This window comes from Oncorhynchus clarkii, chromosome 5 (genome assembly GCF_045791955.1).
Source record: "Oncorhynchus clarkii lewisi isolate Uvic-CL-2024 chromosome 5, UVic_Ocla_1.0, whole genome shotgun sequence".
Lineage (NCBI taxonomy): Eukaryota > Metazoa > Chordata > Actinopteri > Salmoniformes > Salmonidae > Oncorhynchus > Oncorhynchus clarkii.
This window is the reverse complement of record NC_092151.1, coordinates 90,109,039-90,126,769: the sequence shown is the minus strand read 5'-3', so window position 1 is coordinate 90,126,769 and position 17,731 is coordinate 90,109,039. Positions and strand designations below refer to the sequence as shown.

The window sequence follows — 17,731 nt, the reverse complement described above, 5'->3', positions numbered from 1 at the left end:
CTCCCTCACTCCTCCTACTGTCCCTCTCCCTCCCTCTTCCTCCTGTCCCTCTCCATCCCTCCCTTCCTCACTCCTCCTACTGTCCCTCGCCATCCCTCCCTCCCTCCCACCTCCCCCTGTCCCTCTCCCTCCCCTCCCTCCCTCTTCCTCCTGTCCCTCTCCATCCCTCCCTCCCTCACTCCTCCTACTGTCCCTCTCCCTCCCTCCCTCTTCCTCCTGTCCCTCTCCATCCCTCCCTCCCTCCCCTGTCCTTCTCCATTCTTCCACCCCTCCTCCTCCCTGTCCCTCTCCATCCCCCCTCCCCTGTTCCTCTCCATTCTTCCACCCCCCCTCCCCTGTCACTCTCCATCCCTCCATCCCTCCTCCTCTGTCCCTCTCCATTCTTCCATCCCCCCTCCCCCTGTACCTCCCTCCATCTAACCCTCTCCCTCCCTCCTCCCCCTGTCCCTCCCTCAGAAGCATCATGAGTGTGTGACCAGTTGGGAGTTCTTGGTGTCTCTGAGGTCAGGGAAGCAGGGGGACTGCCCCCCTCCCCAGCGAGCCATGGGATTTGCGGCCGCCTGCGTGGAGAGCTGCTCCGCTGACAAACACTGCTCTGCCTCCAAGAAGTGCTGCTCCAATGGCTGCGGACACACCTGCCAGGCTCCAGCCAATCTCTATAAAGGTCCCACTATATCCACTTTGTGTACATGTTTAGTTTAATCAATAGATACGGAGTGTGTGTGTTAAGACAGAAGGGGGGTGTTAAGACAGAAGAGGTGTGTGTGTGTGTGTGTGTGTGTGTGTGTGTGTGTGTGTGTGTGTGTGTGTGTGTGTGTGTGTGTGTGTGTGTGTGTGTGTGTGTGTGTGTGTGTGTGTGTGTGTGTGTTTGTGTTAAGACAGAATGGGGGTGTTAAGACAGAAGATGTGTGTGTGTGTGTGTGTGTGTGTGTGTGTTTGTGTTGAGACATAATGGGGTTGTTAAGACATAAGGGGGGGTGTTAAGACAGAAGGGGATGTTAAGACAGAAGGGATGTGTGTGTTAAGATATATGGGATGTGTGTGTTAAAACAGAAGGGATGTGTGTGTTAAGATATATGGGATGTGTGTGTTAAGACAGAAGGGATGTGTGTGTTTTAAGACATATGGTATATGTGTGTTAAGGCATATGGGATGTGTGTGTTAAGACAGAAGGGATGTGTGTGTTAAGACATATGGGATGTGTGTGTTAAGACAGAAGGGATGTGTGTGTTAAGACAGAAGGGGTGTGTGTTAAGACATATGGGATGTGTGTGTTAAGACAGAAGGGGGGGTGTTAAGACAGAAGGGGGGGGGGGGGGTGTTAAGACAGAAGGGGGGGGGGGTGTTAAGACAGAAGGGGGGGGTGTTAAGACAGAAGGGGTGTGTGTTAAGACAGAGGGGGATGTTAAGACAGAAGGGATGTGTGTGTTAAGACATATGGGATGTGTGTGTTAAGACAGAAGGGGGTGTTAAGACAGAAGGGGGGGTGTTAAGACAGAAGGGGGGGTATTAAGACAGAAGGGGGGGGTGTTAAGACAGAAGGGGGGTGTGTTAAGACAGAAAGGGGGGGGGGGTGTTAAGACAGAAGGGGGAATGTTAAGACAGAAGGGGGGGGGGTGTTAAGACAGAAGGGGGGTGTTAAGACAGGGGGGGGGGGGGTGTTAAGACAGAAGGGGGGGGGGGGTGTTAAGACAGAAGGGGGGGTGTTCGTGTGTGACTCATTATTCTCCTCACCTGACCCATGCAGGCGTACCTCTGAAGCCCAGGAAGGACATATTATTTCTGGAGGACCAGCAGGGTCAACTAGAGGTCAGATGGATGTCAAAGTTCAATGTGACCATCGAGCCAGTCCTCTACATCCTGCAGCGCAGGTGGAACCACGGAATACACCCCAGCGAGGACGACGCCTCGCCCTGGCACACCGTCGTCATGGTAACAATCCCAACCTCCGACCCCTGCAGTTTAATTTTGTGTATTTTGGGGGGGGGGGGGGGGGGATCGTCCTCGCTGGGGTGTAAACGAGATCGTCCAAAGATATTCAATTACTTTTGGAACTGTTTGTGTCTATGTATTACTGAAAACCAACTCATGTCAGCACTAAAGCCTTCATCAAGGTGCTAAACTGTCTAGCCGTTGAAACTGCTCTCTCACCACCCATGCCAGTCTAAACTAGCCTGTTTGTGTATGTACGCCCACGTGTGTGTGTGCGTGTGTGTGTGTGTGTGTGCCCGCGCGCATGCATGTGTGTTTCTGTCTGTGTCTACAGTGTGTGTGTGTGGTGTAGGCTGAGGGTAGATAAATAACCCAGGCTTTAGGAGGGACCACAGCCAGTCATGGTTTTTACACTGTTGAGTCCTGTCTAACTAAAGGTCCTCATTATGGTATTAGATGGTTGTGTGGAGGCAGACTCCCATCAGCCTCAGTTACATCATGAGGCCTGGAAAACATGGAGGAACTTAACAAGGGAGGCGTTCAACACACAGTGTAGTTCAGAAGAAGGAGTGCTGTGCTCTCTACTCCAAACTCCATCAAATAGCATATTTATTTGACAAGTGATTCAACACACTCATGCTCATTCAGACACACAAACACTGCATGGATTAGAGTTGTACTGGAGTCAGTGGAAGAGAACTGACCTGGAGTCAGTGGAAGAGAACTGACCTGGAGTCAGTGGAAGAGAACTGGACTGGAGTCAGTGGAAGAGAACTGGACTGGAGTCAGTGGAATAGAGCTGACCCGGAGTCAGTGGAAGAGAACTGACCTGGAGTCAGTGGAAGAGAACTGACCTGGAGTCAGTTCATCCATCCCTCCCCTTCTCTCCACCCCTCCCCTCCATCCATCTCTCCCTTCCCCTCCATTCCACCCCTCCCCTCCATCCATTCCTCCCTTCCCCTCCATTCCTCACTTCCCCTCCATTCCTCCCATCCCCTCCATCTTTCCCCTCTATCCATCCATCCCTCCCTTCCCCTCCATCCCTCCCTTCCCCTCCATCTTTCCCCTCTATCCATCCAACGCTCCACTCTGGTACAGGAAGGCTCTTCATTGCTCCTCCCTCCCTCTGTCCCTTTATCCATCCCTCCAACCCTCCCTTCCCCTCCATCCCTCCCCTCCTCTCATCCCTCCCTCCCTCCCCTCCTCTCCATCCCTCCCCTCCCCTCTATCCATCCATCTCTCCCTTCCCCTCCATCCCTCCCCTCCTCTCCATCCCTCCCTCCCCTTCATCCCTCCCTCCCCTCCATTCATCCCTCCCCTTCATCCCTCCCTCCCATCCCTCCACCCCTCCTCTCCATCCCTCCCTCCCCTCCATCCCTCCCCTCCTCTCCATCCCTCCCCTCCATCCCCTCCATCCATCCCTCCCCTCCATCCATCCATCCCTCCCTTCCCCTCCCCTCCTCTCCATCCCTCCTTCCCTTCCCATCCATCCATCCCTCCATCCCTCCCTCCCTCCCCTCCATCCCTCCCACCCTCCCCTCCATCCCTCCCTCCCTCCCATCTCTCCATCCCTCCCCTCCAACCCTCCCTTCCCCTCCATCCCTCCCTTCCCCTCCATCTTTCCCCTCTATCCATCCATCCCTCCCTACCCTTCATCCATCTCTCCCTTCCCCTCCATCCCTCCCTTCCCCTCCATCTTTCCCCTCTATCCATCCATCCCTCCCTACCCTTCATCCATCCCTCCCCTTCTCTCCACCCCTCCCCTCCATCCATCTCTCCCTTCCCCTCCATTCCTCCCTTCCCCTCCATCTTTCCCCTCTATCCATCCATCCCTCCCTTCCCCTCCATTCCTCCCTTCCCCTCCATCTTTCCCCTCTATCCATCCATCTCTCCCTTCCCCTCCATTCCGCCCTTCCCCTCCATCTTTCCCCTCTATCCATCCATCTCTCCCTTCCCCTCCATTCCTCCCTTCCCCTCTATCCCTCCATCCCTCCCTTCCCCTCCATTCCTCCCTTCCCCTCCATCTTTCCCCTCTATCCATCCATCCCTCCCTTCCCCTCCATTCCTCCCTTCCCCTCCATCTTTCCTCTCTATCCATCCATCCCTCCCTACCCTTCATCCATCCCTCCCCTTCTCTCCACCCCTCGCCTTCATCCATCCTTCCCCTCCATCCCTCCCCTCTATCCATCCATCCCTCCCCTCCCCTCCTCTCCATCCCTCCCCTCCTCTCCATCCATCCATCCCTCCCCTCCATCCATCCATCCCTCCCTTTCCCTCCATCCCTCCCTCCCTTCTGTCCATCCCCTCCATCCATCCCTCCCTCCCCTCCATCCATCCATCCCTCCCCTCTGTCCATCCCCTCCATCCATCCCTCCCTCCCCTCTGTCCATCCCCTCCATCCATCCCTCCCTCCCCTCCATCCATCCATCCCTCCCTCCCCTCTGTCCATCCCCTCCATCCATCCCTCCCTCCCCTCCATCCATCCATCCATCCCTCCCTCCCCTCTGTCCATCCCCTCCATCCATCCCTACCTCCCCTCCATCCATCCATCCCTCCCTTTCCCTCCATCTCTCCCTCCCCTCTGTCCATCCCCTCCATCCATCCCTCCCTCCCCTACATCCATCCATCCCTCCCTTCCCCTCCATCCTTCCCCTCATCCCTCCCCTCCATCCAACCCCTCCATCCATCCCTCCCTCCCTTCCCCTCATCCCTCCCCTCCATCCTTTCCGTCCATCCATCCCTTCCGTCCCTCCCCTCCATCCCTCTATCCCTCCTCCCCTCCATCCTTGAACATTTTTTTTTACTTGAACAGGGTCAATATGGAGTAATATTATCTGACCTCTGACCTTTAACCCTCTGTAGACGATGGAGGACCGAGCGGTGCTGAAGGACATCCGTCCCCACAGGTGGTACCAGTTTAGGGTGAGCGCTGTCAACAGCCAGGGCACCCGCGGCTTCACCACCCCCAGCAAACACTTCTTCTCAACCAGAGGTAAGAGCACTACATCGGCCCCTTTCAACAGACTCGTTCTGGTCACCAAGTCATCTTCACTAAGTTTTAACAAGATGAACATCTTTGTCACAGAGTGTGAGCGTTGCATCTCCACTATGACGTTTTCCGGGATATATTCAAAGTGCTTATCCCAGTGTAATTCTGTTACAATGCACACACACACACACACACACACACACACGTACACACACACACACACACACACACACGCGTACACACACACGCGTACACACACACACACAGACACACACACACACGCACACACGCACACAGACACACACACACACGCAATACTCCGTCTCTGTGTGATCTGGCTTGCGCTGCCTGTCAGATGTTTAACGTGTTCTGAAGCGTTAGAGAGAGATGTTCTGTTCTGGCAGAAGTAAACCCTTTCCACAGCTGCAGTAAACAAATGTTTCCGAGCCAGGAGGAGGTTGTCTGTCCCTCTTGGCTGTCCTCTACACAGAATATGAGATGTCAGCCCAGGTCAGCAGACAGGAACAACTTTATTTTATTTATTTATTCAGAGATGAATCCATCTCCTCTCTCCAATGTTCTGGAGGACAGGGCGACTCCTAATGCCCGACCGCTGTGAGGTGTTTGTGTGTGTATGTGTGTGTGTGAGGTTGCGTGCATGCGTGTGTGCACACTCGTGTGTATGCATGTGTATGTGTGTAATGTCTAAGTGGGTGTGCACGTATGTGTGTGTGTGCTGATTGGCATGTGTTAAATCCACGCCCATTCTCCCTCTGAAGGAGCCCAAAATTATAATGGTTAGCAGACTGAGGTAATGGGAATCCAATGCCAGGAATGGCTCCAGCCAAAGTAATTTATTTGAGGAATTATCCGCATTTGGTGTGAGTTCATGAGGCGGAAAGAAAAATATGCTATCTGGGCTGGGCTAGCCGACAGTGTCCTTGGCCGGTGGGTCGACAGTGTCCTTGGCTGGGCTGGCCGACAGTGTCCTTGGCCGGTGGGTCGACAGTGTCCTTGGCTGGGCTGGGCTGGCCAACAGTGTCCTTGGCTGGGCTGGCCGACAGTGTCCTTGGCCGGTGGGCCGACAGTGTCCTTGGCTGGGCTGGCGGACAGTGTCCTTGGCTGGTGGGCCGACAGTGTCCTTGGTTGGTGGGCCGACAGTGTCCTTGACTTGGCTGGCGGTCAGTGTCCTTGGCTGGTGGCCGACCAGTGTCCTTGGCTGGGCTGGCGGACAGTGTCCTTGGCTGGTGGGCCGACAGTGTCCTTGGTTGGTGGGCCGACAGTGTCCTTGACATGGCTGTCGGACAGTGTCCTTGACTTGGCTGGCGGACAGTGTCCTTGGCTGGGCTGGCAGACAGTGTCCTTGGCTGGGCTGGCCGACAGTGTCCTTGACTGGTGGGCCGACAGTGTCCTTGGCTGGGCTGGCGGACAGTGTACTTGGCTGGGCTGGCGGACAGTGTCCTTGGCTGGTCTTGCGGACAGTGTCCTTGACTGGGCTGGCCGACAGTGTCCTTGACTGGTGGGCCGACAGTGTCCTTGGCTGGGCTGGCCTTCAGTGTCCTTGGCTGGGCTGGCGGACAGTGTCCTTGGCTGGGCTGGCGGACAGTGTCCTTGGCTGGGCTGGCGGACAGTGTCCTTGGCTGGGCTGGCGGACAGTGTCCTTGACTGGTGGGCCGACAGTGTCCTTGACTGGGCTGGCCGACAGTGTCCTTGGCTGGGCTGGCGGACAGTGTCCTTGACTGGTGGCCCGACAGTGTCCTTGGCTGGGCTGGCCGACAGTGTCCTTGGCTGGGCTGGCGGACAGTGTCCTTGGCTGGGCTGGCGGACAGTGTCCTTGGATGGGCTAGCCGACAGTGTCCTTGGCCGGTGGGTCGACAGTGTCCTTGGCTGGGCTGGCCGACAGTGTCCTTGGCCGGTGGGTCGACAGTGTCCTTGGCTGGGCTGGGCTGGCCAACAGTGTCCTTGGCTGGGCTGGCCGACAGTGTCCTTGGCCGGTGGGCCGACAGTGTCCTTGGCTGGGCTGGCGGACAGTGTCCTTGGCTGGTGGGCCGACAGTGTCCTTGGTTGGTGGGCCGACAGTGTCCTTGACTTGGCTGGCGGACAGTGTCCTTGGCTGGTGGCCGACCAGTGTCCTTGGCTGGGCTGGCGGACAGTGTCCTTGGCTGGTGGGCCGACAGTGTCCTTGGTTGGTGGGCCGACAGTGTCCTTGACTTGGCTGGCGGACAGTGTCCTTGACTTGGCTGGCGGACAGTGTCCTTGGCTGGGCTGGCAGACAGTGTCCTTGGCTGGGCTGGCCGACAGTGTCCTTGACTGGTGGGCCGACAGTGTCCTTGGCTGGGCTGGCGGACAGTGTACTTGGCTGGGCTGGCGGACAGTGTCCTTGGCTGGGCTTGCGGACAGTGTCCTTGACTGGGCTGGCCGACAGTGTCCTTGACTGGTGGGCCGACAGTGTCCTTGGCTGGGCTGGCCTTCAGTGTCCTTGGCTGGGCTGGCGGACAGTGTCCTTGGCTGGGCTGGCGGACAGTGTCCTTGGCTGGGCTGGCGGACAGTGTCCTTGGCTGGGCTGGCGGACAGTGTCCTTGACTGGTGGGCCGACAGTGTCCTTGACTGGGCTGGCCGACAGTGTCCTTGGCTGGGCTGGCGGACAGTGTCCTTGACTGGTGGCCCGACAGTGTCCTTGGCTGGGCTGGCCGACAGTGTCCTTGGCTGGGCTGGCGGACAGTGTCCTTGGCTGGGCTGGCGGACAGTGTCCTTGGATGGGCTGGCGGAAAGTGTCCTTGACTGGTGGGCCGACAGTGTCCTTGGCTGGGCTGGCTGACAGTGTCCTTGGCTGGGCTGAGTTGGCCAACAGTGTCCTTGGCCGGTGGGTCGACAGTGTCCTTGGCTGGTGGCCGACAGTGTCCTTGGCTGTGTCCGACAGTGTCCTTGGCTGGGCTGGCCGACGGTGTCCTTGACTGATGGGCCAACAGTGTCCTTGACTGATGGGCCAACAGTGTCCTTGACTGGTGGGCCAAGAGTGTCCTTGACTGGTGGGCCGACAGTGTCCTTGGCTGGGCTGGCCTAAAGTGTCCTTGGCTGGGCTGGCCTAAAGTGTCCTTGACTTGGCTGGCTGACAGTGTCCTTGGCTGGTGGGCCGACAGTGTCCTTAACTGGTGGGCCGACAGTGTCCTTGACTGGTGGCCCGACAGTGTCCTTGACTGGGCTGGCCGACAGTGTCCTTGGCTGGGCTGGCGGACAGTGTCCTTGACTGGTGGCCCGACAGTGTCCTTGGCTGGGCTGGCCGACAGTGTCCATGGCTGGGCTGGCGGACAGTGTCCTTGGCTGGGCTGGCGGACAGTGTCCTTGGATGGGCTGGCGGAAAGTGTCCTTGACTGGTGGGCCGACAGTGTCCTTGGCTGGGCTGGCTGACAGTGTCCTTGGCTGGGCTGAGTTGGCCAACAGTGTCCTTGGCCGGTGGGTCGACAGTGTCCTTGGCTGGTGGCCGACAGTGTCCTTGGCTGTGTCCGACAGTGTCCTTGGCTGGGCTGGCCGACGGTGTCCTTGACTGATGGGCCAACAGTGTCCTTGACTGATGGGCCAACAGTGTCCTTGACTGGTGGGCCAAGAGTGTCCTTGACTGGTGGGCCGACAGTGTCCTTGGCTGGGCTGGCCTAAAGTGTCCTTGGCTGGGCTGGCCTAAAGTGTCCTTGACTTGGCTGGCTGACAGTGTCCTTGGCTGGTGGGCCGACAGTGTCCTTAACTGGTGGGCCGACAGTGTCCTTGACTGGTGGCCGACTGTGTCCTTGGCTGGTGGGCCGACATTGTCCTTGCCTGGTGGACCGACAGTATCCTTGCCTGGATGGCCGACAGTGTCCTTGGCTGGTGGGCCGACAGTATCCTTGGCTGGTGGGCCGACAGTGTCCTTGGCTGGTGGCCGACAATATCCTTGGCTGGTGGGCCGACAGTGTCCTTGGCTGGTGGGCCGACAGTGTCCTTGGCTGGTGGGCCGACAGTATCCTTGGCTGGTGGGCCGACAGTGTCCTTGGCTGGTGGGCCGACAGTGTCCTTTGCTGGTGGCCGACAGTATCCTTGGCTGGTGGGCCGACAGTATCCTTGCCTGGATGGCCGACAGTGTCCTTGGCTGGTGGGCTTAGTGCTATTCGGGCGTGTCCACCACTCAGCATCTTGCTGTGTAGTAGGGCCTGGTAATGTTAGGTTTAAGGCCTATAAGCCTTGACTGCTGTTATAGGCGTGTTTATCCTATCTACCTCATACTGAGAGGAATGGAGGGCGCTAGATTGTCACTAAAGTATTGAGTATCCAAACTCCAAACACACAGACACATTATTTTCTACCCCAATAAGTAGTCTCCTCTGGTATTGTGAAACAATTGTGTTTTCAGATTACAAGACAGAAAACAATTGTGTTTTCAGATTACAAAACACTGTGTTTCCCCATATATCCATATTCCCTGTCAGTCGCAGAGACGGGTCCTGACTGCTGTACACAGGGTGGCTTTATGAAAGATAAACACACACACGCACGCACGCACGCACACACACACACACACACAGACCCTCTCAGCAGGGACAGAACCCTCCTTATTTCTCCTGTCTGTATTGTGTGTCACCACATATTATCCCAGTTAAAAATCAAATGTTGATTAAAGCAGGGCCAGGAAGAACGCCAGGGGCAGAGGTCACAGTGCAGGAAGCCCAGCAGATGAAAGGTACCCTGGGAGGCTGAATAACCCCAGTGACAGCTCGTCTCTGGTGACCTGAGAGAGAAAAGGAGAGAGGGGAAGAGAGAGAGAGAGACGGAGAGAGAGAAATGAGAGAGAGGAGGAGAGAGAGAGACGAAGAGAGAGAGAAACGGAGAGAGAGAGACGAGAGAGACAAGAGAGAGGAGGAGAGAGACGAGAGAGAGGAGGAGAGAGACGAGAAAGAGAGGTGGAGAGAGAGAGAGACGAGGGAGAGAGGAAGAGAGAGAGAGGAGAGACAGAGAGAGAGGAGGAGAGAGACGAGAGAGAGAGGAGGAGAGAGAGAGAGACGAGGGAGAGAGGAAGAGAGACCCTGAGCAGGGCTGACTTCAGTAGGGCAGAGACACCAGGGCTGGGAGACCAGGGCAGGGCTGAGCAGGCCTGACTTCAATGGAGCTGGGAGACCAAACAGGAGGGCTTCAGAAGCACTAAGGCAAACTGCTGCTCCAGCTTACCCTCTACTACCCTCCCAGGAGTCAGCAGGAACAGTAGTCACCACACGTACACAAACACACACACACACACACAAACACCAGCTACTCCATATCAAAGCTATATGCGGCTCTAACATGTGGATTAGATAGAACACACAGTCTGGGGGGATGGGAGTCTTCTCTGTACCTGGGAATTGTAGTTTAATGAGACAGAGCTAGAGTTGTAGTTTAATGAGACAGAGCTAGAGTTGTAGTTTAATGAGACAGAGCTAGAGTTGTAGTTTAATGAGACAGAGCTAGAGTTGTAGTTTAATGAGACAGAGCTAGAGTTGTAGTTTAAGGAGACAGAGCTAGAGTTGTAGTTTAATGAGACAGAGCTAGAGTTGTAGTTTAATGAGACAGAGCTAGAGTTGTAGTTTAAGGAGACAGAGCTAGAGTTGTAGTTTAATGAGACAGAGCTAGAGTTGTAGTTTAATGAGACAGAGCTAGAGTTGTAGTTTAAGGAGACAGAGCTAGAGTTGTAGTTTAATGAGACAGAGCTAGAGTTGTAGTTTAATGAGACAGAGCTAGAGTTGTAGTTTAAGGAGACAGAGCTAGAGTTGTAGTTTAATGAGACAGAGCTAGTGTTGTAGTTTAATGAGACAGAGCTAGAGTTGTAGTTTAAGGAGACAGAGCTAGAGTTGTAGTTTAATGAGACAGAGCTAGAGTTGTAGTTTAAGGAGACAGAGCTAGAGTTGTAGTTTAATGAGACAGAGCTAGAGTTGTAGTTTAAGGAGACAGAGCTAGTGTTGTAGTTTAATGAGACAGAGCTAGAGTTGTAGTTTAATGAGACAGAGCTAGAGTTGTAGTTTAAGGAGACAGAGCTAGTGTTGTAGTTTAATGAGACAGAGCTAGAGTTGTAGTTTAATGAGACAGAGCTAGAGTTGTAGTTTAAGGAGACAGAGCTAGTGTTGTAGTTTAATGAGACAGAGCTAGTGTTGTAGTTTAAGGAGACAGAGCTAGAGGTGTAGTTTAATGAGACAGAGCTAGAGTTGTAGTTTAAGGAGACAGAGCTAGTGTTGTAGTTTAATGAGACAGAGCTAGAGTTGTAGTTTAATGAGACAGAGCTAGTGTTGTAGTTTAAGGAGACAGAGCTAGTGTTGTAGTTTAATGAGACAGAGCTAGTGTTGTAGTTTAATGAGACAGAGCTAGAGTTGTAGTTTAATGAGACAGAGCTAGAGTTGTAGTTTAAGGAGACAGAGCTAGAGTTGTAGTTTAATGAGACAGAGCTAGTGTTGTAGTTTAAGGAGACAGAGCTAGAGTTGTAGTTTAAGGAGACAGAGCTAGTGTTGTAGTTTAATGAGACAGAGCTAGTGTTGTAGTTTAAGGAGACAGAGCTAGTGTTGTAGTTTAATGAGACAGAGCTAGAGTTGTAGTTTAATGAGACAGAGCTAGTGTTGTAGTTTAATGAGACAGAGCTAGTGTTGTAGTTTAATGAGACAGAGCTAGAGTTGTAGTTTAATGAGACAGAGCTAGAGTTGTAGTTTAAGGAGACAGAGCTAGAGTTGTAGTTTAATGAGACAGAGCTAGAGTTGTAGTTTAATGAGACAGAGCTAGAGTTGTAGTTTAATGAGACAGAGCTAGTGTTGTAGTTTAATGAGACAGAGCTAGTGTTGTAGTTTAATGAGACAGAGCTAGAGTTGTAGTTTAATGAGACAGAGCTAGAGTTGTAGTTTAATGAGACAGAGCTAGAGTTGTAGTTTAATGAGACAGAGCTAGAGTTGTAGTTTAATGAGACAGAGCTAGAGTTGTAGTTTAATGAGACAGAGCTAGTGTTGTAGTTTAATGAGACAGAGCTAGTGTTGTAGTTTAATGAGACAGAGCTAGTGTTGTAGTTTAATGAGACAGAGCTAGAGTTGTAGTTTAATGAGACAGAGCTAGAGTTGTAGTTTAATGAGACAGAGCTAGTGTTGTAGTTTAATGAGACAGAGCTAGAGTTGTAGTTTAAGGAGACAGAGCTAGAGTTGTAGTTTAATGAGACAGAGCTAGAGTTGTAGTTTAATGAGACAGAGCTAGAGTTGTAGTTTAAGGAGACAGAGCTAGAGTTGTAGTTTAATGAGACAGAGCTAGAGTTGTAGTTTAATGAGACAGAGCTAGAGTTGTAGTTTAAGGAGACAGAGCTAGAGTTGTAGTTTAATGAGACAGAGCTAGAGTTGTAGTTTAAGGAGACAGAGCTAGTGTTGTAGTTTAATGAGACAGAGCTAGAGTTGTAGTTTAAGGAGACAGAGCTAGAGTTGTAGTTTAATGAGACAGAGCTAGAGTTGTAGTTTAAGGAGACAGAGCTAGAGTTGTAGTTTAATGAGACAGAGCTAGAGTTGTAGTTTAAGGAGACAGAGCTAGTGTTGTAGTTTAATGAGACAGAGCTAAAGTTGTAGTTTAATGAGACAGAGCTAGAGTTGTAGTTTAAGGAGACAGAGCTAGTGTTGTAGTTTAATGAGACAGAGCTAGTGTTGTAGTTTAAGGAGACAGAGCTAGAGGTGTAGTTTAATGAGACAGAGCTAGAGTTGTAGTTTAAGGAGACAGAGCTAGTGTTGTAGTTTAATGAGACAGAGCTAGAGTTGTAGTTTAATGAGACAGAGCTAGTGTTGTAGTTTAAGGAGACAGAGCTAGTGTTGTAGTTTAATGAGACAGAGCTAGTGTTGTAGTTTAATGAGACAGAGCTAGAGTTGTAGTTTAATGAGACAGAGCTAGAGTTGTAGTTTAAGGAGACAGAGCTAGAGTTGTAGTTTAAGGAGACAGAGCTAGAGTTGTAGTTTAATGAGACAGAGCTAGTGTTGTAGTTTAAGGAGACAGAGCTAGAGTTGTAGTTTAAGGAGACAGAGCTAGTGTTGTAGTTTAATGAGACAGAGCTAGTGTTGTAGTTTAAGGAGACAGAGCTAGTGTTGTAGTTTAATGAGACAGAGCTAGAGTTGTAGTTTAATGAGACAGAGCTAGAGTTGTAGTTTAATGAGACAGAGCTAGTGTTGTAGTTTAATGAGACAGAGCTAGTGTTGTAGTTTAATGAGACAGAGCTAGAGTTGTAGTTTAATGAGACAGAGCTAGAGTTGTAGTTTAAGGAGACAGAGCTAGAGTTGTAGTTTAATGAGACAGAGCTAGAGTTGTAGTTTAATGAGACAGAGCTAGAGTTGTAGTTTAATGAGACAGAGCTAGTGTTGTAGTTTAATGAGACAGAGCTAGTGTTGTAGTTTAATGAGACAGAGCTAGAGTTGTAGTTTAATGAGACAGAGCTAGAGTTGTAGTTTAATGAGACAGATCTAGAGTTGTAGTTTAATGAGACAGAGCTAGAGTTGTAGTTTAATGAGACAGAGCTAGAGTTGTAGTTTAATGAGACAGAGCTAGTGTTGTAGTTTAATGAGACAGAGCTAGTGTTGTAGTTTAATGAGACAGAGCTAGTGTTGTAGTTTAATGAGACAGAGCTAGAGTTGTAGTTTAATGAGACAGAGCTAGAGTTGTAGTTTAATGAGACAGAGCTAGTGTTGTAGTTTAATGAGACAGAGCTAGAGTTGTAGTTTAAGGAGACAGAGCTAGAGTTGTAGTTTAATGAGACAGAGCTAGAGTTGTAGTTTAATGAGACAGAGCTAGAGTTGTAGTTTAATGAGACAGAGCTAGTGTTGTAGTTTAATGAGACAGAGCTAGAGTTGTAGTTTAATGAGACAGAGCTAGAGTTGTAGTTTAATGAGACAGAGCTAGAGTTGTAGTTTAATGAGACAGAGCTAGAGTTGTAGTTTAATGAGACAGAGCTAGTGTTGTAGTTTAATGAGACAGAGCTAGAGTTGTAGTTTAATGAGACAGAGCTAGAGTTGTAGTTTAATGAGACAGAGCTAGCTTATAGACTCATAATGTAGTCAGAGAGTTTTGTTGAAACCACTTTACATTTCAGATATGACGTCTAACAGCCAGCTCCAATTTTCATGCTTTGATTTTCTGAATCAGAGAGTTGGGAAATGGAATGAAAGTGACTGCAAATATAGCAGAGTCCCCTTAGAGAGTTGATAATGATTCATTATATGTTCATAGGCTTTTCCTTAAGATAAATCAACACAGATAGGCTTCGATGTGCCATAGGGCGGCGCACAATTGGCCCAACGTCGTCCGTGTTTGGCCCGGGGTAGGCCGTCATTGCAAATAAGAATGAATTCTTAACTGACTTGCCTAGTTAAATAAAAGCTACTTCTTTTTTTTATTTTATGTAAAAGATGGTAGCCAGTGGTTAATAACAGTGTTTTCTTCCTTGGCTCACTGCTGTCTTGTGGAATGCAGTGCACAGCAGCACCTCATCGCCTGCCATAGAGAAATAAAGGTTCTATAAAGACAGATTTCCCATACCTTTTCCCTGGCCTCTTCTGTCCACCACTGCGCTCTCCTCTCCTGTGAAGACACATGCACGGACGCTCCACAGGAAGGGGAACTACACAGATCAAAGTATTAACAGGAAATGGATCCACCTGAAAAGTGACACCCCATGCGCGCGCGCGCGCGCACACACACACACACACACACACACACACACACACACACACACACACACACAGACAAACACAGTTCTCATACACACACACACAAACACACAAACACACACACAGTTCTCTCAAACACACACACACACAGTTCTCATACACACACACACACACACAGTTGTCACACACACACACACACACACACACAGTTGTCGCACACACACCTCCAAATCACACTCTTCTCCTTTACAACCCCTTTCTCAAGCTCAGGTACAGTATATTGCCTCCTTACAAACCCCCTTAAACCTTTAAACCTTACAAATGTATTCAGTAAATTCACATTGAAGCATTTTTCTTTAATTTCAAAGTGTTTGGAGGTTTATTTATCTGAGTTCAGCTTCCCTCTTTGAGGATCATTAGCAGTGAGGAATCTCCTGCCTCAGCAGCACACACAACGTCCTATACACACCTTACTGTCTCTGACACACACACACACACACACACACACACACACACACACACACACACTCAGCTTGTATATTATGCACTCTTACACCAAACCGTCACACTGTGAATGGACTGGACGTGTTTAGTGTGGAACCTTGCTGAATTTTGCTGAGCTATTTCAGGGGGCACATTTTTTTGTGTGGAAAAAAATGAATGTTAGATTAGAGGACGATGAAGAGTAGTAGGATGATGAAGAGTAGTAGCCTATATGTCCGACCTTCAAGATGACCAAGAACCATGATCAAATCAAATCAAATCAAATCAAATTTATTTATATAGCCCTTCGTACATCAGCTGATATCTCAAAGTGCTGTACAGAAACCCAGCCTAAAACCCCAAACAGCAAGCAATGCAGGTGTAGAAGCACGGTGGCTAGGAAAAACTCCCTAGAAAGGCCAAAACCTAGGAAGAAACCTAGAGAGGAACCAGGCTATGTGGGGTGGCCAGTCCTCTTCTGGCTGTGCCGGGTGGAGATTATAACAAAACATGGTCAAGATGTTCAAATGTTCATAGATGACCAGCATGGTCGAATAATAATAAGGCAGAATAGTTGAAACTGGAGCAGCAGCACAGTCAGGTGGACTGGGGACAGCAAGGAGTCATCATGTCAGGTATTCCTGGGGCATGGTCCTAGGGCTCAGGTCCTCCGAGAGAGAGAAAGAAAGAGAGAATTAGAGAGAGCATATGTGGGATGGCCAGTCCTCTTCTGGCTGTGCCGGGTGGAGATTATAACAGAACATGGCCAAGATGTTCAAATGTTCATAAATGACCAGCATGGTCGAATAATAATAAGGAAGAACAGTTGAAACTGGAGCAGCAGCACAGCCAGGTGGACTGGGGACAGCAAGGAGTCATGATGTCACTGCATCGCTGCTTCAATACAAAATAAAGTATTGGAGGGGTAGCAGAGAATTTATTTTCATTGTCGTCTTTTATTTATAAAAGTACAGTGATCTCTATCTTTTCACAATATACTGATCTCTTAGTGACCTCTCTTTCACCTCTTCTGTGGTGATATACCTCACTAGCTCAGTGACCTCTCTTTCACCTCTTCTGTGGTGATATACCTCACTAGCTCAGTGACCTCTCCTTCACCTCTTCTGTGGTGATATACCTCACTAGCTCAGTGACCTCTCTTTCACCTCTTCTGTCGTGATATACCTCACTAGCTCGGTGACCTCTCTTTCACCTCTTCTGTCGTGATATACCTCACTAGCTCGGTGACCTCTCTTTCACCTCTTCTGTGGTGATATACCTCACTAGCTCAGTGACCTCTCTTTCACCTCTTCTGTGGTGATATACCTCACTAGCTCAGTGACCTCTCTTTCACCTCTTCTGTCGTGATATACCTCACTAGCTCAGTGACCTCTCTTTCACCTCTTCTGTCGTGATATACCTCACTAGCTCAGTGACCTCTCTTTCACCTCTTCTGTCATGATATACCTCATTAGCTCAGTGACTTCTCTTTCACCTCTTCTGTCGTGATATACCTCACTAGCTCAGTGACCTCTCTTTCACCTCTTCTGTCGTGATATACCTCACTAGCTCAGTGACCTCTCTTTCACCTCTTCTGTGGTGATATACCTCACTAGCTCAGTGATGTTAGAGGATAACGATGAAGACCTCTTCTGTCGTGATATACCTCACTAGCTCGGTGACCTCTCTTTCACCTCTTCTGTGGTGATATACCTCACTAGCTCAGTGACCTCTCTTTCACCTCTTCTGTGGTGATATACCTCACTAGCTCAGTGATGTTAGAGGATAACGATGAAGACCTCTTCTGTCGTGATATACCTCACTAGCTCGGTGACCTCTCTTTCACCTCTTCTGTGGTGATATACCTCACTAGCTCAGTGACCTCTCTTTCACCTCTTCTGTCATGATATACCTCACTAGCTCAGTGACCTCTCTTTCACCTCTTCTGTCGTGATATACCTCACTAGCTCAGTGACCTCTCCTTCACCTCTTCTGTCATGATATACCTCACTAGCTCAGTGACCTCTCTTTCACATCTTCTGTGGTGATATACCTCACTAGCTCAGTGATGTTAGAGGATAACGATGAAGACCTCTTCTGTCGTGATATACCTCACTAGCTCAGTGACCTCTCCTTCACCTCTTCTGTCATGATATACCTCACTAGCTCAGTGACCTCTCTTTCACCTCTTCTGTGGTGATATACCTCACTAGCTCAGTGATGTTAGAGGATAACGATGAAGAGTACTAACCATCCCTCATCTCTCTTCTCCCCCAGACCCGTTCCCCCCAGAGGCCCCCCAGAGTGTTCGTGCTGGGAACGAGACCCAGGGGACGGACGGCAGCAGTGTGGGGGTACAGATCCTCTGGGACCCCCCCAAAGAGGGAGACCTTCCAGTTCATCACTACAAGGTCACCTGTAGCGCTCGCCACGTCCTTCGCCCCTCTGCACAGGACAGAAAGGACAACGCCCGGGTCACCCAGGGAGTAAGAGAATACACACACACACACCTTCTATTTTCTCTACAAACTTTAAACAACTGAGAGCTACTAAGCTATCCAAGCTCACTCAACTCTGTAACTCTTTGCCTGCAAAAACAATGCACTCATGTCTACTGTAACTGCATGTCCCACTGTGTGGCTGTAGTCCCACTTCTCAG

General features: G+C 50.5%; 1 protein-coding gene across 1 annotated transcript in view; it reads left to right on the top strand.

Moving 5' to 3' along the window:
• LOC139410276 (anosmin 1b) overlaps window positions 1–17,731 on the top strand; it is a 147,251-nt gene that overhangs the window by 103,851 nt on the left and 25,669 nt on the right. The window contains exons 4-7 of the mRNA XM_071155759.1: window positions 457–664; window positions 1,748–1,932; window positions 4,795–4,924; window positions 17,350–17,558. Coding sequence (XP_071011860.1) covers window positions 457–664; window positions 1,748–1,932; window positions 4,795–4,924; window positions 17,350–17,558 — 732 coding nt within the window. The remainder of the gene's footprint in view (window positions 1–456; window positions 665–1,747; window positions 1,933–4,794; window positions 4,925–17,349; window positions 17,559–17,731) is intronic.